Source organism: Vicia villosa, linkage group LG6 (assembly GCF_029867415.1).
Source record: "Vicia villosa cultivar HV-30 ecotype Madison, WI linkage group LG6, Vvil1.0, whole genome shotgun sequence".
NCBI lineage: Eukaryota > Viridiplantae > Streptophyta > Magnoliopsida > Fabales > Fabaceae > Vicia > Vicia villosa.
Window position 1 is genome coordinate 132213793 of NC_081185.1, and position 23080 is coordinate 132236872.

At 41.9% G+C, this 23080-nt stretch overlaps 2 protein-coding genes and 1 long non-coding RNA gene across 3 annotated transcripts; all 3 read right to left on the reverse strand.

Moving 5' to 3' along the window:
• Positions 1-4555: 4555 nt before the first annotated feature.
• LOC131614699 (uncharacterized) lies at positions 4556-10968 on the reverse strand. Its single transcript, XM_058886259.1, has 2 exons — positions 10022-10968; positions 4556-4592 (listed from the first exon to the last, which is right to left on the reverse strand). Exons 1-2 carry the CDS (start codon positions 10966-10968, stop codon positions 4556-4558), a joined length of 984 nt encoding a protein of 327 aa, XP_058742242.1.
• Positions 10969-17349: 6381 nt separating this feature from the next.
• On the reverse strand, positions 17350-18966 carry LOC131612415 (uncharacterized). The gene is made up of 3 exons (XR_009287375.1): positions 18641-18966; positions 18422-18517; positions 17350-17897 (listed from the first exon to the last, which is right to left on the reverse strand). It is a non-coding gene; the product is annotated as an uncharacterized LOC131612415 (long non-coding RNA).
• A 371-nt stretch (positions 18967-19337) lies between these two features.
• Positions 19338-22094, reverse strand: LOC131612416 (subtilisin-like protease SBT1.2). The gene has a single exon (XM_058884208.1). It carries the CDS (start codon positions 21855-21857, stop codon positions 19452-19454), a length of 2406 nt encoding a protein of 801 aa, XP_058740191.1. The 5' UTR covers positions 21858-22094; the 3' UTR covers positions 19338-19451.
• Positions 22095-23080: the final 986 nt, after the last annotated feature.

Below are 23080 nucleotides of genomic sequence, written 5' to 3' on the forward strand. Positions count from 1 at the left end.
TGAAACAAATTAAACCATTAAAAAGCACCGCCACTTAATTTTTTTAATCAAAAACCTATTTTTTTAAATAATCCTTTAACCCTACCTAACAAATAAAAAAACCAACTCTCCACTTTTTCAATGACAAAAAAACCAACTCTCCACTTTTTCAATGACAAAAAAATATTTATTGATATTTAAAAAGAATAACAATGAGTAAATAAATTTATTGAAATCTAAAAAAAAATAACAGATATAAAAATAAAAATACAAACATTTCTAACAAATAATAATTAAATTAATTCAATAATTTTATAAAAAATTGACAAAATAATAATAATTAAATTAATTCAATACTTTCTATAAAAAAATTAACCCAAAAAATAAGCCAAATTAACCTACTTTGCTAAAAATTTAAATTTAAATTTTTTAATAATAATAATTAAATAAATTATTGTTTTCTAATAAAAACCTAACTACAAGTTTGGCTGAATAATAGCGAGTCAAAATTCATATATATGAGAAGTTTTTTAAAAATCAGACCGAACCGGCCGGTCGGACTGGTTAGACCAGTAATCGGAGGGGTCACCGGTCTGGTCTGATTGTTTGACCAGGTATGCTATTGAACCAATGAGAATCGATCAAAATCGGTCAAAACAGAAAAAAAACCGGTGAACTGTAGATTTTAAAAAATCGACGGTTCAAATGCATGCTTTCTTTTTTTTCGTACAAAACGACGCAGTTTTCATGATTTTTTTTAAAATATAATTAGACTTTATTCAAACTTATTAGAACAATTTTCCCTTATTTACAATTAGACTTGATTTAAAATTTATTTAAATTTATATTTTATATTATTGTATTGTGAGTGATGATTATATTTAAAATTTGAATGTAAAGAATAAACATGTGAAATTATGATATTTTAAAAATTTTAAATTTTGTAGGTGTTTTGATATTTTTTAGAGACTAAGTCATCTGGTTCGACTGATTTAATAAATATATAGTATTGTAATAGAGACTAGTTTATTCAACCGAGTAATCCGATTTAGTCATGCGGTTTGACCAGTGACCGAGTGATTCAACCATTGAACGAGTGACCCAATACCCTCACCGGTTTGATGACCGGTTCGATTTTTAAAATATTGTATATGAGTTTGATAACGTAGACCCATATATATATATATATATATATATATATATATATATATGATCGCACCTGATCAGAAGAATCGTCAAGGCAGCAGAATCTGGCTTGGAGAGCAAGATGGGGGGGGGTACCTGCAAGGTTCTCCGATGCTTAAGTTAGTAGCTATCAGAGAATGAGGGTTGAGAGTGAAGAATGGAATACTTGACCCTCTAGTGAAAGAGGGTATTTATAGCCCCCAGCGCTGGGCCAAGGTTCCCTAATTGGGCCAGATCCAATTGGAGGCCCACGTGCTAGGGAACTGCCAGAGCGTCCCGTGCTAGGGCTGAGTCAGCAGGAGACTCACGTTCTGGATGCACATAGCGTAGGGTTCGGAGATGGTTGACCGAATCCTTCGCTGAGACGTGACGCGTGGTCTTCGTGCGTGGATAACTCTTGACGGTTGTCCAGTGTGTGGGCCCAAAGATTTGGGCCTGCTCGGCCAGAGTTTTCGCGAAGGGCAGCCCTTATCGGTTGCCCAGTAATTGGGCCCAAGGGAATTGGGCCTGCTCGGCTAGTAACAAGGGTTGGGCCTGCTCGGCCCAGTCCAGAACAGGAGCCCCCCAAGTCATTAGCCTTATAAGGGTGGTGACTTTAACGAGGAGGTTTAGCCGAGCACGGGTAACGTTTCTAAATCTTGGGCTACTCGAGGACTTTGGTCGGCCGTTGTCTTTGGTTTTCGACGTTTTGGTTGTCAATCGTCAGCGTGATTGACAGGTGTCAGCTGTGTAGGCTGTAATCATTACTGCGCCGTTTTTAGGGATGGAAATAGGCGGCGTCTTTTGGAGTTTCCAAGACCCTTGGGACGCGTGGCAGCCCTTCGTGGAGGGAGCCGCCTTTGGGGTGTAGGCAATGATGGCGTCTCCTAGGCTGCCTAGGCCATCATGACACCGTTTGGCCTTTTTTCCCTATATAAGGAGTGAGGAGATCACTCATTTGACACTTAACACTTTCCAAGCCTTCAAGATCCGCTCACTGCTCTCCTGCTCGTCTCGTTCATATCTTCTTCGCTTTCTTCAAGTAAGTTCCTCGTCTCCTTCATATTTTTATTTAAGTTTTATGTATTAGTTTTGAGTGCGGAGGGCACGATTGATGAGTGTAACGAGCAAGGTTTATGAATTAACCGAGGAAACCTAGAAGATGATCGTTTCTCCCATGCGTTTGCCGAGTGAGTTTTGAGTGAACGGAGCTAGAACGTTTGAATGAGACGTCCAGCTTTTAGGATTACTAGGGAGTAGTATGAAGGCCACGAGCGGCGGAGGTTGCATGTCTCGGTGAGGGCATGAGTTCGCCGACCTCCGCCGCGTGCGACGACTATGTTGGGCGCTTTAGCTCGTCGGCCATTCGACGATTGGGGGAATTTTCCTCGTCCCTTTTCCTCGCCCTTTCACTTGACTTGCGGTGGAAGGGTGGATTTGACCAGTCGAATTCACGGTTTCCTCTGCTTTTCAGGTAAATGGCCGATGAGAACAAGGATGATGTCGTCTTCGACATTTCAGATGGGGACGAAGCTGTTGGCTCGCAAGAGGACGCTCCCGTCGTCGAGACCTCCCCTAGGGCACTTGAAGAATGGGTGGCCGTTGCTCCGAGGATGATTGCATCGCGCTTCACGAGTCGTCCCAAGGAAGCCTTTAACGTCATCGAGGACCTTGACCAAGACGAGGAGCCTTCTTGGGGCGCCTTTGTGCCCAAATCTCACCAGAGGATCTGCTCGCAATTCCCCGGCCCCCGTTTCGCAATGTATGAGTTCGTCTTTAAGGAGGCTGGTCTCCGTCTCCCCTTCACTCATTTGCAACGGAGTGTCTTCAGTTGGTTGCGCCTCTGCCCGTCTCAGCTTCATCCCAACACTTTAGCGTTCTTAAGGGCCTTTGAGATCGTATGCGGGTACTTGGAGGTCGAAGCGACTCTGCCCCTTTTCTTCAGAGTGTTTCATTTGCAGAGGTTGCGTGATCCGGACGGCAAGTGGAGTTGGGTGTCGTTTAAGCAGCCGAAGAAGCTGTTCGCCATTTACCAGGACTCTATCAAGCATTTTAAGAGTCGGTATTTTATAATTAAGCCGCTCACTCCTGATGCCGAGAATCATTTGTTCGAGGAGCGCGAGTATATTGAGGATGGGGTGAGGAGAGTGGGCCCAGCTGCTCGTTTCCCGTTAGAGTGGCAACCTGACCATTTCGAGCGTGGGACCGACTATTACATCTTCCGGGACGAGGATCTCAATGAGCGCGATACAGGGGGGTATCAGCGGCTCGTTTCTTTTGTGGACGGGTTTAGACCGGCAATATGTACATATCCCAACGGGGATCCCCTATTCGAGGAAGATGGAGGCCCTATGCTGGAGCCTCGGCACATCAACACCAAAGCTGTCCTCGAGTGCGGAAGTTACGGGGACGCTATGATTTTGTTAGGTGAGATAGCTATTATTTGTTCAAACAATACCTTTTTGGTTCTAACTCTTTATTTTGCAGGAAAAATGGCCGACTTGCATGACAAAGTTACGAAGATGCGGGCCAAGAACAAGGGGGCCATCAAAGCGTCTGGGAAACGATCGCGGGTCGAGGAGGTCAAGGCGGCTGCCGCGGGTGTCCCTGACAGTGGCTCTCCTTCGTCAGTTGGGACGACCTCGCGTGGTTCTCCAGCCGGAAAGAAGCAAAAGAATGAAGGGACCGCGGAGCTTCGTCCTCTTATCATTGACAACCCCTCCGATGAAGACGTAGTGCTGCCCTCTTGTACTCTGCACAGGGGAATCTTCTCAAGGAAGAATGTGCTCCTCGAGCGCGAGGAGGTGAGGCACATCGTCAGGCGGGACCGGGTGGCTCGAGACAAGGACCTGTCCGAGGACCTCGAAGGGATGATGAGGGTGGCCGCCTTGGCCTTGGCTCTCAATGCTCAAAATGTCTGTCCTCAGAAGGACTACGATGCTCTCCAGACTAAATATGACGAGTTAGAGCACGAGTTCGAACAGTACAAGGACAAGTATGAGGTCCAGAGCGGCATAGTGGAGGACCTCGTCAAAGAGCAGAATAAGGTCGCGGACTTGGAGGCCGAGGGAAAAAGGCTCCGCGAGCGAATTGCTGAGTTGGAGAGGGCTCATCTCCCTGCTGCCGAGGAGGATGAAGACGAGAAAGCCTTGGTGACGCGTTCTCAGCTTTTGGGCAAGGTGAGGGAGTTGGAGGTCGACTGTGTTGCTACCTTGGGGGTCGGTTTCAAGGCTGCAGTGGATCAGCTGAAAGTCCTCAATCCGCGCCTGGTGACGAAGGGCATTGGTCCCTATCATAAGGTCGTGGACGCGCGAATTGAAGCAAACCCGGAGTTCGAGGACTGGGAAGACGAGCAAGAGTCCCCGGGTGAGGACATCGGTGCCGAGGATGAGGATGGTGATGTTTGACCTGTTTAACTTTGGTTGTGGCCTGTGTGCCAGTTTTGTGGCCTGCGTGCACAAGTAATGTTTGTAATATTTGGATTTCCCGGCCAGTTTGGTCGGATTTTAATACCATTCAGCATTTTATGCTTCAACATTTACTTGTGCTTATCTGATTTTATCGTTGAGTTTTATGTTTATGCTCGAATAATGCTTGTGCTCGACCGAGGTTTATGGCCCGGGCGTGTGGGGAACGGTCCGGGTGCGCAGAGCAGGTGTGCGCTATAAGCGAGCTCGAGGCCGCGGTCGGGGCCAGGTGCTCGCGGCGTGAACGATCCCATCGCGAGCTGGGGTTCTGCCGTGCAGGTACTTCCGCGGAGGGTCTGCGTGTAAGGCCCGCCGCATAGTCGGCTTTGCCTCCTGGTAGGGTTATCCGACTGAAGCTGTCGTGGAGCATACGCGCTTGTACCATGGCGCGAGTCCTTGCCCAGCTTTCCTCGTGTTCGTCACGAGCGGCCGGGTAGCGTTAGGTTGTTTCTAACTGTAGTAGCGTCTGAGTTTTTCAGCATTCCAAGGTCGAGCTAGTTTTTCGCCGAGAAGGTTCTCGAGGTAATACGCACCGTTTTCGGTTTTATCGTATACTCGGTATGGACCTTCCCAGTTTGGGGCTAGTTTGCCTTCGCGCGAATCTTTCATGTTTCGGCAGAGGACCAAGTCTCCGATTTCGAATCCGCGTTTGATAACTTTAGTGCTATGGCGCAAGGCTATCTGTTGTTTCAGTTTTGCTTCACGGAGGGAGGATCTTGTTCGGATTTCCTCGACCATGTCGAGCTCTTCTCTCATAGCTTCGTCGTTTAGTTCTTCCTCGAGAGGTGACTCAGTCCGACGAGATGGTTCTCGGATCTCCACGGGGATCACGGCTTCGGTGCCATAGGTTAACCTGAACGGTGTTTCGCCCGTGGTCGAATGTGGGGTCGTCCTGTACGCCCAGAGGACGCTGTGTAGCTCTTTGATCCAAGCTTTTTTCGCCTCGCCCAGCCTTCTCTTCAACCCACGGAGGATGACCCGGTTGGCGGCTTCAGCCTGTCCGTTGGTTTGGGGGTGCTCGACCGAAGTGAAGTGCTGCTTCGTCCCGAGTTTGGCCACGAACTCCTGGAATTTTCTGTCCGTGAACTGGGTGCCGTTGTCGGTTATTATCGCCTGTGGGACTCCGAATCGAGCGAGTATGTTCCGCTTGTAAAATTGGAGTACGTTTTGGGATGTGATTTTAGCGAGCGCTTCAGCTTCTATCCATTTCGTGAAGTAGTCCACAGCGACCACCAGGTATTTGTTTTGATAGGATCCGACCGGGAAAGGTCCGAGGAGGTCCATTCCCCACGTGGAGAAAGGCCAAGGTGAGGAGAGAGATTTGAGCTCGTTCGGCGGGGCCAGGTGCATGTCGGCGTGACGTTGGCATTTGTCGCATTTCTTGACGTGTTCCTTGGCGTCTTGCTGCATGGTCGGCCAGTAGTAGCCGGCTCTGAGGGCTTTCCTAGCTAGTGACCGTCCGCCGAGGTGCTGGCCGTTGATTCCACCATGGAGCTCTTGGAGCACCTCCAGTGCTTGCGAGGCATCGATACATTTAAGGAGGGGAATGGAGAAACCTCGTCGGTACAGTTTGTTTTCGAGGATAGTGTATGAACATGCTCGTCTTTTTATTGCTGAAGCTTCTTTCGCGTCGGCAGGGAGCTCGTCTTTCGTGAGGAAGTTGTACACTAGGGTCATCCAGCATTGGTTGTCTCCGATGGCGAATATCTGTGGAGCTCGCGCGCTTTCGCCTATACTTGGCCTGGGCAGAATTTCTTGGATAACTGATTTGTTTCCCCCTTTCTTTCTCGTGCTCGCAAGTTTGGATAGTATGTCGGCGCGCGAGTTGTGCTCTCGGGGAATATGCTCGACTTCTGCTTTGGCGAATTTCTTCATCTTGTCCTTGACGAGCGCGAGATATTCGGCGAGTATGTCGTTTTTGGCCTGGTAGTCGCCGCTGACGTGGGATGCGACGAGTTGGGAATCCGTATAGATCTTGATCTCTCGTGCGCCTATGTCCTCGTCGAGTCTCAGGCCTGCGAGGAGGGCTTCGTACTCGGCCTGGTTGTTCGATGTGTTGAAGGATAGGACTAAGGATATTTCTATGATAAGTCCCTCGTCGTTTTCCAAGATAATGCCTGCCCCGCTGCCCGAGCTGCTCGAGGCGCCATCTACGTAGATGGTCCATTTGTCCTTGGCCATGTCGGGCGAGTCGGCGATAGAGGTCATCTCGGCTACGAAGTCCGCCAGTGCCTGTGCTTTTAGTGCCTTCCTGCTTTCATACTGTACGTCGAATTCTGAAAGCTCGAGGGACCATCTTAGCATTCTGCCGGCCATGTCTGGTCGGCTGAGGAGTTGCTTGATGGGTTGGTCCGTCCGAACAAAGATTGTGTGGGCGAGGAAGTAGTATCGTAGCCTTCTGGCCGCTATTACTAGGGCCATGGCGACTTTCTCGATCTGTTGGTATCTCACCTCGGGTCCCTGTAGGGCTTTGCTGGTGAAATATACGGGTTTTTGTCCGTCTACGGTTTCTCGGATCAGTGCCGCACTGACGGCCTCGTTTGAAACGGCTAGGTAAAGGTACAGAGGCTCGTCGTCGTCTGGTCGGGAAAGGACGGGCGGTTCGGAAAGTATTTGCTTAAGGTGTGCAAGTGCTTGCTCGCATTCTTCGGACCATTCGAAGGCTGCTTCTTTGCGTAGCAGTTTGAAGAAAGGGAGGGCGTGCTGGGCGGATTTCGCGACGAAACGTGAAAGTGCAGTGAGCATCCCGTTTAAGATTTGGATGGATTTTTTATTGTTAGGAGTAGGGAGTTCAGAGAATGCTCGGCACTTATCTAGGTTGGCTTCTATTCCTCGTTCGGTCAGATAGAAACCGAGGAATTTTCCTGCCCGGACGCCGAAGGTGCATTTCTCTGGGTTGAAGCGCATCTTGCAGGATCTGGCCTGCTCGAACACGCGCTCGAGATGGGAGGTGTGGTCGGTGTCTTCTCGAGATTTGACGATTATATCGTCCATGTATACCTCGAGGGTGTCGCCGATCTCCCCACGAAACACTTTGTTCATCATCCGTTGATACGTGGATCCCGCGTTTTTGAGGCCGAAGGGCATTACGTTGTAGTAATAGTTGCCCGACTCGGTCATAAACGCCGTGTACTGCTTGTCGCTCCTCGCCATGGGGATCTGGTTGTAACCTGAATAAGCATCCATAAAAGACAATAGTTTATGCCCGGTTAACATCAGTATAATCAACACACATTCTCCATTTTCCATTAGATTTCTTAACAAGTACAACGTTTGAGAGCCAAGTTGAATACTTGGCCTCGGAAATAAAATTTGCCTCTAGGAGGTCTTTTACAGCTTTCTCGGCGGCCTCCGCTTTCTCGGGAGACTGCCGACGCCTACGTTGAACTACGGCCTTTGCGGCTGGATCGATGGAGAGGTGGTGGCAGGCGACCTCAAGGTCGAGTCCGGGCATTTCCGCGGCGCTCCAGGCGAACAGATCAGCATTGGCTCGAAGGCAGGCTATGAGCTGCTTCCTCGGAAGGTCTGGGATCCCTTTACCGATTTTCACTGCTTTGTCAGGGTTTTCGCCCAAGGGGACCAGCTCGAAATCTCCGTCCGGAACTGGTCGGAAGGGGTGAGGTGACTTCAACCGCATCTCTTCCCCAGTCTTTAGTTCTTCCTCTGCAAACCGGGCATCCAGGTCGACTGAGCTGACGTTGGTTGTCTGATGCTGGTCTTCTCGAGGATGCTTGTCTTCGGCCCTTGGCTTTTTGTTGGAGCTGGTCGGCGGAGCGATCAGTTCTAATCCTTTGACGGAGGCGTCGAAGATTCTTCTGGCTGCTTCAATATCGGCGTTGATGGTGGCCACGCGTCCTGTCCTCGTGTAGAACTTCATCTTCAGGTGGACAGTGGAGGGCACGGCGGTCAGTTCGGCCAGAGTGGGGCGTCCGATGATGCAGTTGTACAGGGTTTTGCAGTCGATCACCAAGAACCTGGTTTTGACTTGCCTAGAAGCCTCCCCTTCCCCGAAGGTGACGATCAGCTCGACGTAACCCCATGGTTTAGTGGTAGCTCCGTTGAAACCTTGAAGGTCTGAACCCACATAGGGAGTAAGGTGCTAGTCGTCCAGCTGGAGTGTCCGGAAGAGATGGGAGTACATGATGTCGACCGAGCTTCCTTCATCGACTAAGACTCGTCGAACATCGAAGTTCGCCATTCTGGCTCGGACGAGCAGGGGGATTGTGGCGTTTGGAGCTCCGCCGGGAAGTTCCTCCAGGTAGAAAGTGATTGGTTCTGACTTTCCCCGGAACTTCCGCAGTGTGGGGCCGAGGTCCGCGTTGGCGCTGAGCAACTCATCAAACTTTCTCTTGACTGAACTGATGGTGAGGGAGCCTGGATCCCCGCCGTTGGAGACGACCATGGTGAATGGGAAGTTCTCCCATTTGCTAAGTGCGGTGAGGATCCCGGCTGATGGCACGAAATGCTCTGGACGAGTGACGGACAGTGCTACTTGTAGGGGCCTGTTATCCGGTGAATTCCCTTCGTCAGAGTTTCTGTGGTCGTTCCTTCAGGAAGGTTCCCCTTTCTGTGTGTATTTTGAAAGGCGGCCCTCCTTGATCAGTGTTTCAATTGCATCTTTGAGGTGGATGCATTCTTCGGTCAGATGGCCGTGACTTCTATGGTATTTGCAATACTTTGATTTGTCGGTTCCCGGCCTTGCGGGGTTCGACTTTGGGGGCCTGATGTTTGATTTCTTGAAGTCGGTGTTCTGGCATTCGGCCAGGATCCTCTCCCGCGAGGCGTTCAGAGGGGTGTAGTCATTGAAGCGACCAGATGGTCCTCGGCGCTCTTTGATGTCGAGAGATCTGTCGTCTTTCCTTTTTTCATGCCCTCTCTTCGAACCTGGGTGTTCGTAGTTTGAACTGCGAGCGGCGTCACTGCCTCGCGAGGCTTTGATGGCAGCAGCCTCTCCTTCCTCGAACGCGATGAATGCTTGAGCTTTGCGAAGGAGGGCGTTCATGGAGTGGACCTTTTCAATCTTAATGGCCTTCTTAAAGTCACTGCCGGGGAGAAGTCCCCGTTCTAAGAGGTATCTCTTCATGTAGTCTTCTGTTTGTACTTGGACGGCCTCCTTGTTGAACCTGTCGAGGTAATCCCGAAGAGGTTCGTTGGGCCCTTGTATCACGGCCTCGAGATTGGCCTCTGATTTCGGCTGTCGCCGGGAGGCTGTGAAATGGCTCAGGAAGAGTTCCTTGAGGTCGGTCCAGGAATGGATGGAGTTGGGGCGGAGGTTTCTGTACCAAGTCATTGCTCCCTTCCTGAGGGTGGTTGGGAAGATGCGGCACTTGATGGAGCCCTTGACGACGTGGTAATCCATGACCGCTTCGATGCTCCGAATATGGTCGTCGGGGTCAGTGGTTCCATCATACTGGTCCAACGCCGGAGGCTTTTCCATCCCTCGAGGAAGGCGGGCTCTTCGGATGTCCTCGGACAAAGGGCTGCGGAAGTCCTCTTCGTCGCTCGGTCTTGGTGAAGTTGAATGTCTGCCTCGCCGGGGTCTTTCCTGGTCATTGTTGGGACCGGCGCGATTATCCCGAGGAGAGGGACGCTCGCGGGGTTTCAGCACAGCCTTGGAGGGGCCCTGATGACCCTGCTTGGGGGAGAGGCTTCTTGCTTCAGTGGCCTCTGGTCTCTGATTCTTCCTGCTCTTTCTTGGAGGAGAGCGGGAATATGATCTCCGACGGCGGTGTCTTCTAGGTGGGGAGCGTGAAGAAGATGGGGAACGCCGACGGTGCCTCCTCGGAGGTGAGCGCGAGGAGGAATAGGAGCGTGACCGGTAACGTCTCTTTGGAGGGGAGCGGTACCGTCGCTTCCTTTCCAGCTCGTGGATACGGTCGTCCTGAATTCGGAGGAGGTTGTTCGTCTTTTGCAGTTCTTTGAGCAGGCGGACAGTGATGGGATCAGTGCCCTCGGGGATGTCGAGCTGTTCCTCCTCTTCTACATGGCGGGTCCTCTGTCTCTCGGAGGTGTGAGTGAATGAGGAAGCGGCGTGCCCGTCTCTGGCGTCGGTCTCATTCTCGTTCTGGGGGCGTTCAGGTCCATTGTGGGTTCGGGCCTGCTCGTCTTCCCCGTTCTGAACGTGTCCCTCGGGAGGGTTTTGCTCGACATTCTGGACCTGTTGGAGGCCCTGCAGCTGCTGGATGTTCTGGACCCGCTGCCTCCCAGGTTGCGAGGTCTCATGCCTCGGCCTTCTCTGTCCGGCAAGGGCATGTTGTGGTTCTTCTTGCCGACGACGATTCGCCACCTCGCGGGTGGAATCTTCGATCAGATGTTCCAGGAGGAAGGGATCGGAGCTTGGGATGTTGTTGTTAGCCATGACGATCGTGAAAGGTTATGCTTTGATCTTTGTTAAAGAAGGGGGAGCAAGATTCCCACAGACGGCGCCACTGATCGTACCTGATCAGAAGAATCGTCAAGGCAGCAGAATCTGGCTTGGAGAGCAAGATGGGGGGGTACCTGCAAGGTTCTCCGATTCTTAAGTTAGTAGCTATCAGAGAATGAGGGTTGAGAGTGAAGAATGGAATACCTGACCCTCTAGTGAAAGAGGGTATTTATAGCCCCCAGCGCTGGGCCAAGGTTCCCTAATTGGGCCAGATCCAATTGGAGGCCCACGTGCTAGGGAACTGCCAGAGCGTCCCGTGCTAGGGCTGAGTCAGCAGGAGACTCACGTTCTGGATGCACATAGCGTAGGGTTCGGAGATGGTTGACCGAATCCTTCGCTGAGACGTGACGCGTGGTCTTCGTGCGTGGATAACTCTTGACGGTTGTCCAGTGTGTGGGCCCAAAGATTTGGGCCTGCTCGGCCAGAGTCTTCGCGAAGGGCAGCCCTTATCGGTTGCCCAGTAATTGGGCCCAAGGGAATTGGGTCTGCTCGGCTAGTAACAAGGGTTGGGCCTGCTCGGCCCAGTCCAGAACAATATATATAATTAATTAATTAAATAAATGACTAATTAAAACAAAAACTTTGTTAACTAAAACCAAAAAAATAAATCAATTAAATAACAATAATTTTATATCTAAAATTGTTAAATCACTTCCTCCGTCTCATAATAAGTGTTTCATTTGCACTATTTTTATATCTCAAAATAAATGTCTCTTTTAAATACTGATATAATATTTAATATTTTTTCCACTACTATATTCCTATTTATTAACTTTCACGCTTTCAACTACTCCACTACCAGGACCGTCTCAAACAATTTAGAAGCCATGTTCTAATATTTTTTTTTAAAGTTCAAAATAAAAAATTTAAAAATTTCCTACATATTAACAACATTAAGGTTTTCAACAAAAAATTATGATTTTTATCAAGATTTTTAATTTGAAATTAAATTAACTTATCAATTTTGTTTATGTTTCTCATATTCAAAATTAAATTTTCTAATTTTAAGCGACAATTTAAGAGCCATTAATGAAGAATGGAAAGAAGGAAAAGAAATTAAAACCTAAGTTTTTTTAGGGTCCGTTTGGTTCAACGGAGGGGAAGTGAGGGAATTTAATCGAGGGGAGGGGAATGGAGGGGAAGGGAGGAGAGTGAATTTAACTAAATATATGCTTGGTTCAAAGAAGGGGATGGGAGAGGAGAGATTTTTAACAATTTGGTTCACAAGGGGAGGGGAGGGATTTTAAAATCAATTTACCTTTTTATCTTTATAAATATTATTTTTTGTGCTTAGTAAAAATAATTTTAAATAACAATAGTATTGAGTAAATTTCACCAAATAAAAATATGTTCATTCATAGACCATAATATAACTGTAAACAACAACGCACATTAGTTGAACTATATATCTTCAACGCAAATCAAACAATTATCTGATCTTATAATTCATCTAACCCAATAAAACAATTTCTATAATTAAAAATAAATAAAATAAAGTTAGAAAATTAAAAATATTAAACAAATAATATTAGAGTTAAAATTTTTATTTATAACATAAATATATTATATTTGCATATATTGTATATTTTTATTATTATTATTAGTATTATTATTAATATAATAAATAAAGCCTTATTACTATCATATATAAGAACCGATATAAGTATAAGTATGTTGAAATTAAAGAAAAAAATAAACGTGAAATAATACACAGAAAGGAACCAAACACATATTTTTATAAATAAATATCTCCTCCTCTCCCCTTCCCTCCATCACCTTCCAACCAAACGGACTCTTAATTTTTTTTTTCAAATTCGTAGTAGTGAAATTTGAATTAAATAGACAACATTAAAGTTGAATCAATAAATACAATTAAGAGATAATTAATTATCAAATAAAACTACAAATTAGAAATTAACAATAAAAGGGAATGAAATAATAATTAAAAGTACATTTATAAAATAGAAATAATAATTTTTTTATCATAATGTATAGTGTACACTTGAATTTTTAAATTAGAATGTCTACGTATAATAATAAAAATATAATATTTGAAAAATATAAAAGACCAATATTTTACAAGAGTACCTTATATTTTAACGAAATCAAGCAATACATCTTAAATATTCAATTTTAAAACATATTAATTATAAGTTTAAATAAGAAATGACATATTAATTAATTGATGAGAAAGGAAATAATTAAAATATTGAACGATATTATCAAAATATAAAAGAATGATCACAATTCACATTTTTTTATACATATGTGTATTACTAATAATAAGATTTAATTATATAATCTTAATCCTTAAAAAAAATTTGATAAAAAAAATAGAAAATGAAACGTGTATATGCTATTAGTTATTGGTTGAATGAGAAATGCTAGCAACACTCTCTTTTGAACACTCTCTTAAACACTTACTCTTTTATTGGTTGAAACATGTGTGGGTCCTACTACTTTATGTGAGACCTATTTTTAAAGTGAGGGACTCACATATGTTTCAACCAATAAGAAAGTGAGTGCTTGAGAGAGTGTTCAAAAGAGAGTGTTGCTAGCACTCCTCTTGGTTGAATTTATTATGTAGTTTTATTATCTACTTCTGTCTAAACAAAAGTTATGTAAAAAATCAAAATTATTTTTAACTGGAGTGCCTTATTTGGAGGCCCCTCTATGTTTAGAGGCCCCTGGACCAGACTGCAAAGGTGTATAATCGGCCCTGTCCATTATTTATAATAAATAAGTGTATTTTAGTAAATTATATTGATTTTATCATTAAAACCAACACATCTAATAATTATTTTAAGAATCGCGTAGAGTTCAAATAAGACACTTATTATAAGACGGAGTGGTACTAATTTTTGGTGACAAAATGAAGGATAACTTTACAATTTTAAGTGCCAAAATGAAGGATAACTTTATAATTTCTATATGGTTTAATATCCTTTTTGTTCCTTATATTTGTTTTTAATTCAGGGTTCAGTTTGGTACCATAACTTTTAAAAAAAAATACTGATTTGATCCTTTTAATCCAGAGCCTCCAAAGAATTGTTGCAAGAAGCTTTTAAGTTAAAGAATCTCGAGCTCACCTTCTTGTTAGAGTCTTCCCTCAAAGAGACAATTTTTTGGGTACCTGTTAACAAAAAAAGGGAACACCAATCATAATCAATTCCCATTCTCACAGGGGAGCTCTATATTAATAGAATTTTGTCTCATCTTAACAAAAATACATGAGATGCTTCAAGGAAAAAGTTTGAGTTGAAGGAAGATACCTTAAAGTATGAGATCGAAGGCAGTAAAGTGAAGAAGAAAGGTTAAGGAAGGTCGAAGCTTTAAATGTATGACCCCCTAGTAAAGTAAGACCCACTTATTCTACTTGTTTCACTCGGCCCAAAGTATAAATACAAGTATAAGAAATATAAATATAGGCACCCCCTAGGTCCAATGTATTAGAGATTAGCAGCACCGGATCTAGATCTACGTCTCTAATTCGAGATGCGGCGATATCAAAGCCTCTGATCCAAGAAGTTGCATCACTGAATAACGCATAAAGCTTCGTTCCACCGTAGCTTCTACAGTTTCATCCATTTATATTTCCAGGACAAAAAAGAATTTAAAAACTAGCTTAGATTATCTACTTTTGATTTGAATCAAGGTTCTTCTTGCCTCAAATCAGAAGACATTGTGATTTGATTTATGAACTTTTGACTCGAATCATGATCAAAAATATTTTTGAAAATTAGTCTTGCTTCAAATCAAGCAATTTCTTTAATCAAATTACAAGTGTCAAATCATGATTCAAACCAAAACATGTCATTTCCAAAATTTATTACCTTGATTCGATAATTATTTCCATTAATTCAAATCATAATTTCATGATTGAACTCAACTAAGTGTTCATTTTGTTTCACCTTTTGTGTCTTCATCTTCGCAAGTTGTAGAGGTTTTCATCGATTGAGCCGCCGGTGAATTAGAGTTTGGAGGTGACGGAGGCACCGCAACTTTCGGACGCCCTTGTCCCCGCTTCTCCATCTAACCACCTTATTATTGCGGTACCGGATGTTATACACTTGACTTATATTTGATACGTTATCGGGTTCCTTCCGTTCAATGTGGCAAGTATATTTTTAGATTGGACAAGATTCCAAGACATGTCATTAATACATGTCTTCTCTTCCGGATTGAGCCGACATACACTAGGATGACCTTGTAATTTTGTGCACAAGTCATGGTTATGCAAGCCACAAATAACACTAAATTTCCACTTCTTGCTAGACAACATGTAACCATGAATTTTAAATGGACAGTCGCATTTTCTAGTACTTGTGTCGTCTCTTTTAAACTTCCTTAGAGGAGGATGGTATTTCCCGCTTCTTTCACACAACATTGTTACGAAAGCTTTTGTTCTTGTCGTACCATTATCCGGTCTTCCTATTACCGCACCAAAACTAAGGTTATTTGCATTCCTATGTATCCATGTGAGCATGCTATCACGATCATCAAGCTCTTGCTTGTTATTACAGTCACCGGCGACATCGACCGCCTTTAAGACTACCCCCTTCAACCTTCGGTGAAACATCGACTAAAGGAACTAATTCTCTTTAGATATTATCGGGGTGCACCATACCTATTTGTAAACAATAACATAAATAACACAAAATCATAAGACTGCTGGAAAAAATAGCACAAACACATTCCGTAGATGCACCTCCAGAACGTGTTCATCTTCAACATATTTCGTAGATGTACCTACGGAAGCAACGTTACATTTTTTGACAGAAACATGATGCATAATGTGAGCAATGCAATAGACAAAGATGAATATGCATACCTGAAATTCAGTCTTATTTTGCTCCATTTGATTTGTTACACCAAAAAGTTTGAGTTTTGGAGAGAAAAAGATATTTATGATGTAGGGCTTTTAGGTTGTAGAGAGGTGAGTGTTGAAGAAGAAATGTAACAATGAGAGAGTGTTCAGACAGGTTCAAAGTATAGCAGATGTTTTCGTAGGTACATCTACGGAATATTCTGGCGTTAAGACATTCCGTAGATGTACCAACGGAACAATTCATGAACTGAATTAATTCACATTTTTTCCAACTTATACTGGTTTAAAATACTTTCGTAGATGCACCTACAGAAAAAACCAAAACTTTTATAAAAAAAATAAGATATACTTCCAAATATATATCTACGAAAATGGGACATTACTGAAATTTCGTCATGTGCATAAAAATTTTAAGGAGAGTAATAAGATATTCTCTATAAAAATTTATTCTTATTTTAAGAATCTATTTAAAAGAAAGGGATTCAATAGTCATTTTGAAAAAAATATTCTAACAATGCTATAATTACTGCAACTAAATATATACCCTCAAATTTCAAAAATAAATTATGTTTGAATCCAAACTCTGGTATTTTTTCTTGGAATCATATCAACAAAGATAGTAGTTGAAACGAATGTCTTTAATGCCCAAGTAATTTTTACAAAATTTTACAAGATAGGCCACTGTCATTTAAACTAGAAATGTCATTTGAACTAGAAATATGATAGAATATGGAAACACTCTTTAACTCTATTTATTTATATACTTTACTACTATATTCTTCCTATTATGATGAACAAATAAACTAAAAATAAAAACAATTTTCTTTATTTCTAATATATGAGTATCAATAATACATGAGAATAAAAAAAAACCCAAATAATATATTTTAAATTTATTTATAGCAAGATCCTCTTTTTTATTGGTGTTTAATTCATATTATCGTAACAATTATAATATATATATATATATATATATATATATATATATATAGGGAGCATATCAAGTGAGATATATATATATATATATATATATATATATATATATATATATATATATATATATATATATATATATATATATATATATATATATAATCATATTTGTTCCAACAAAAATCTTAATATAATTAAAATTCAGTATAAAACAAAATTTTACAACCACGCAATGGTCTCAATCTAGTTAACATATTATAATAGACTATTTGCACTTGCTGGATAAACAAGTTGATTTTGGTATGTAATGGTAAACTCACATGCATTGATAGTTCATTTGTCATTTATGTTGGCATGTTTTTAGAAACCATGGGTTTAAATGGTTTTAGTTGAATTGATATTTGTGTACATGCATTCTCATTAAGTTGCAGAAGTCTTATAGGATACAACAAACTCTTTTAAGGTACATAATAGAGTTCTGTCCATTATTTGAAGGTGCATTGACATTGAGTTGTTTAATATTAGTGTACATGCATTGGATTGTTCTTTTTTACATGCATTGGCCAAAACTTTATAAATATTAGTCATATACACAAATTGGTTACTTTAATTAATGGTATATCATCTTTTCTTTTGGTGGATTTGAATAAGAAGGTTAGAACTTGTGTGAGTAAAAAATATATAGGGTTAAATATATGACACCCCCTTGCCATTAGAGCGAGATTTGATTTTGCCCCCTTGAAGTTATTTTTTTACGAAGACACCCTTATAAAAGTTTTAATCAACTTTTACCACACCCTTTTACTCCACATGCTGACTGGGCTTTGACCCATTGGCTTAGGTGGCAATAGCATTTGAAATTCTAATTTCCCTTCATACATCTCCATATTTAGTCTTCTTCATACACCTTCCTCCACTCTTCTCCGATCAAATCGCAGCGGCAATCATTCCTTCTTCTTTTCCAAGTGAAACAGTTCTATCTGCTTACTTATCTCCAAAAGTTGACAAGTCAACTGAGCCTCTCGCATGGACATTGAAAGAACCCGTGCCAAAAGCAGAACTGGGGATGGTGGTATGTTCCTTGAGGAAGTTCACAACATACCTACACTTTTGCATGTCTATTTGTTAGATTCATAAAGCACACAAAGTTCACAAAATTAACCAAAATGCTTTCACAATTTAAAGACGGTGCAAGCAGGGAGGTATAGAATGGTAAATGACGGATCCTTCTCTAGTTCTCCTATTGGCAGATTAAATGCTAACTATGACAACTATAATATTTACAGATAGGAAATCCTTCCATAATAGTTCAATAACTAATAGATCTGTTTGTAAGCACGGTTTTCTGATGATTTAGCTACAGCTTTACATTGAAGGCTCAATACAAAGTTATTGAAAATAACTGTGAATGATAAAGTGTAGTAATACTCAAGAGAGATAGTGTTACAAACCACACTACTTTTATTAAAAAAAATGTATATTGAAAAAACTCAACACATGTGTTTTGCCTGTTATTAAGCAAATAAATTATATGTGCTAGGGGAACTTATCAATTGGAAATTCAGAATGCATAGCTTATCAATCCATCAACCCATCATATTCTAGAGATTAATTAAAGAAACTCACTTGTACTTTAAAAGGACACTTTGCTGAAGTATTTGAATATTTGTTTTGGGTTTTCTCAATGCATATATAGAATTTCTGAACGATGAAGTCAAACACCTGCAGGTGGATGGATAACAATAATATAAATACTTGTTTATCTTATAAACAGCTCCCAGAATAGAATAAAACTTTTGAATGAAATTAAAAAAAAGTCATACTAATACTATAGGTGCAGACAACCTTTGAGACTGCTTTCTGCCAAAGTTTTTCAAGCTCAGGCTGAACATCTTAAAGAGCTTTTGAAGCTTTAACCATTGTGTCCCAAGAAATGGTTTGTATCCCAAAACCAACGAGTAGATTTTCAGTGGAAGATTTAAAAAAGGAAGTGAAGTTCATAGACCTATTTCAGATCATGCTGAAAACCTTCGTTACTGTCAAACCAGTTGTAGGATATGAGTTTGTAATTTTGATTTTTTAGATTGAAAGATTTGGTTGCAGGTTAATGGGTGGTTGTTTAGTGTTGATGATGATATTTCGATGAAGGATTTTGCTGAAAAAGTGGTAAAAGAAAACGACGGAATTGGAAAAAGAAGAAGAGACTTTGTGGTTTGCCTTTTCCTATTTTATCATGTTTCATTTTTTTTAATTAATTAAATAGTTATTTTATTGCCACCTAAGCAAATTGGTCAAAGTCCAGTCAGCATGTGGAGTAAAAGGGTGTGGTAAAAGTTGATTAAAACTTTTATAAGGGTGTCTTCGTAAAAAAATAACTTCAAAGGGGCAAAACTAAATCTCGCTCTAATGGCAAGGGGGTGTCATATATTTAACCCAAATATATATAATAGTGAAAACAAGTTAAGAAGAGATTGTTTTTCACTAAAAATTGGCAAGACCAATTATTTAACCATTATATATCAATTTATTTTTTTCTAGTACAACTCCTATAACAAAGTTTAGCGTAAACTCTGCAACTAAACATAAATAAAACAATGAAACCAATGCAACAATGATAACAAATAACTTAGTAATAATGGTTATAACTTTCTCCTTGCTACTTAGTCTTCCAAGTTACTACTATTGGGCTTCTAACTCTGTAAGAACCATTTTGTGAGTGTATCCATGTCAAATGTCCTTCTGCAAAGTTCGTGGTAACCCTTTTTCTTGATATAAACCAAACTTTGTAGCTCAAGCTTTGATTTTCTTGTTTAAATACTAGCTTCTTTGGTTTCACTATCACTTTCACTCCTTGAGGTGCTACAACTTCCACTGAGTAGATGGAGTTAGGATTTCCTACATTTGTTACTCTCCTGCTGAACATTTTTCGCTTCGTTCCGTCTTTAAAAATCACTGATATTGAAGGATAGTTAAGGCTGAAGCCTCTACTCTTCTGCATGATTGCATGGCAGCTAATGTTTCTGTGTGTGATGCTGAATATTTCTGAGTTTGTGTAACCGATGCTGCAAAGATGGTTGACGTAATCGTTTGGTTTGATATCGTATATCAGTCCGGGATTTAATGCTTTATGTGGATTCACATTTCCGGATCCCATTGCGAAGGATCTAGCGGGTTTGTCTTCGTCGAGTATTGGTTTTCCTGTATGGTCTATTACGTCTGCAGTTGTCATGATTGCTGATTTGATAGCTGCAGGGCTCCAGTTTTGATGCGCAGAACGGATAAGAGCCGCGATTCCACTGACATGAGGACATGACATCGAGGTACCTGACATGACAGAGAAGTTTACTCTTCTTTTGTCTTCTGGTAAGCCTGTTGGACCAAGATTCTGAGGCCATGCAGCAATGATGTTGACGCCTGGAGCTATGACATCTGGTTTAAGGATTGATGGGTTGGTAAAACTTGGTCCTCTGGCGGAGAATATTGCGACTGTTGGTGCTCTAGACTTCCCGATTACAGTTCCTCCGAATTCAATCCTTGCAAGTGGTTTTTTTGTGGAGTTTATGTAAGCTTTCAAGGTGATTGATTCGTCGAATCCTACCAGTGTTGCAGGCAAGAGATGAACATCAACTGAATCTTCTTCTAAGTTTAGCTCTGTGTTTGTTAAGATCATAGCAGCACCACCTGCTTCCTTCACAGCTTCACCCTTTTCTGATCTTCCGTTGACACCGCGGTCGCATACCACCATTTTGCCTTGAACTTTGTCTTTTGGAAGAGACCCTTTGAGGCAAAATTGACTCTCACTATCTCCACCAGATAGGTAAACCAGCTCAAGTACTTTGCTTTTGCTTGCTATTCTGTTGTTTACTGGATACATGGATTCTCCGTAGAGAATTTTTCCGTTCGCCATACGAACTATAGCCGGGAATTTCCTGTCAAGTGTGCTTGCACCAATAGTGGCAATCCAAGGAGCATCATTGGCAACAGACATTGCCATTGGACCATTGTTTCCCGCTGCGCATATAACCGAAATTCCTTTCTCCATTGCTCTAAAGCTCCCAACTGCAATACTGTCATCATACAGAGGCACTGGAAAACCACCTAGAGACAACGATAGAACATCGACACCGTCTCTGATTGCCACATCCAATGCAGCCATGATGTCAGAGTTATAGCAGCCATTGAACCAGCAAACTTTGTATACTGCAATGTGAGCACCTGGAGCCATACCTCTTGCCACACCGTTGGCATAACCGAAAACACTCGCCATTGGCACCGGAACTCCACCAGCGGTAGATGAAGTGTGTGTTCCATGTCCAGAAGAGTCTCTGGGAGAAAGATATTCTGGAATTCTTGTAGGTGATACTGCAAAATGGCCTTTGGTGAAGTATCTTGCACCAATGAGCTTTTTGTTACAATTGGAAGAGTTAAAGGCTTGGCCTGATTGGCATATACCTTTCCATTTCTTCGGAACCGGAGGCATATCATGATCAACGAAGCTAGGACTCTCCGGCCAAACTCCGGTATCAAGCACGCCGATTATGGTTCCCCGGCCGAAACCAGATTGATACCAGCCATTTTCTCTTGCAGGACTGAGTCCTAAGAACTTATAAGAATATGTGGTTTGAATCTGGAGATTCCTATCAGGCCTAATGGAGATAACATCAGGACTTCTTTGTAAATACTCAATCTCAGCCTCGGTTAACTGAGCTGCGAAACCGTCCATAGCGGAACGGTACGAGTATAGTAGGCGCGAGGAAGGGTCTTCATCAGATGAAATGGTTTGTTGTATGAATGATAGATGCCATTCAAGTTTGTTGGTGAACAAAGACTTGGTTGTGCCATGAGGGTGTAACTGAACTATGTAAGTTGCAAGATTTTGTGCATGAATGGTGAGACTGAGAAGGGAAAGAGTAAAGAAAAAGAGTTGAAATTTCGATTCCATTGGTTTTTTTTGCTGGAGTAGTAGTAGAAGAATGTGTTGTGTGGTGCATGATTTTGTGGAAGGATTGTAGGGGTATTTGAAGGTGTTGAGGAAGAATTCAAAAATGAACAAGTTAAGCATTTGTTGAAGTCTGAGGAATATGAAGCTCGTGAAATATAAGAGCTCTTCATCACGAGTATCCTTTGTTAAGAGAGAGAAAAAACCAGAGAAACTGAAATTTAGTAGAAATCTAGGAGCACACAGACTGTGTCACGAGATGTTTTGCTTAGTTTTAATATATGACTTAGTAACCGTTATTTTCAAATATTGTGAAATCAATGTTATTAGTTACTATGTTAATGAAACAAATAGCATTTGGATAAGATGGTAAGGGTCTCTTCTAATTTAATAGAGACTCTAATTTCGATCTAGTCCAGATTATGCAGCAGTAGATGTGGCAAAACTGATATGGTCCACCGAACATGCTCATTTTGTCCGCATTTTTTTACGGGGCAAAGTCAAAGTTTTCGGTCTGCACTCTTTAATATGGTCGTCTCACCTTGTCCCGTTTTTTGCAGACGCGGGTAATAACATAATATTTTGCAATTTTAAGCTTTAAAAATGCAGTGCCTGTAGAGCCGCTCCACCCCACACTCAATTTTTTGCGGGACAGGTAAGATTTTTGTTCTGCGTCCTCAATTTTTTACGGATTTTTGCAGAGAGGACATAAACAGGACTGACATACTCATTTGCCACCCCTACGTACTAGTGTTAAATTTTTTGAAAGAGAATTTTACCTTCTATTTTGATTCTCTCTAATTTGAAGAATAAGTCCGATCTGCGAGGATGTCCAATTTATAAATAAAAAAATAGTACTATGTTAATGAGAGTGAGAGGAGCCAAAAGAATGAGTGTTCAATCAATCATTTATTAAACATGTACGCTCCTTAATTTGCTATGAAATTGAAGACATTAATGTAGGACTGACTAAGGAGACATTTGCAGTAGCTACACAAGTATTACATGAGTGGATGCATGAGATGTTATCTAGTCATGTTTTTTTCATTTCACTGTTTGTTTATTCATATACATGTGTACTCAATCTATTCATCTAGGAAAAGAGTAGTAACTTGTTATTGTTATTTGTTAGCAACAAAAAACATTTAGGGTTGTTGTTTTATTTTATGTGACTACTACATAACTGGGCACGAAAATGACCTCAAGTAAATAGCAAATGACCTCAAGTAAATAGCAAAACAAAGTTTCCATACATATATGCTACTTAGAGGAATTAGTTTTGTAACAAAAAAATGAATTACAGTCAGAAATATTTTTTTTGAAATTCAATTCAATAAAAATAAATA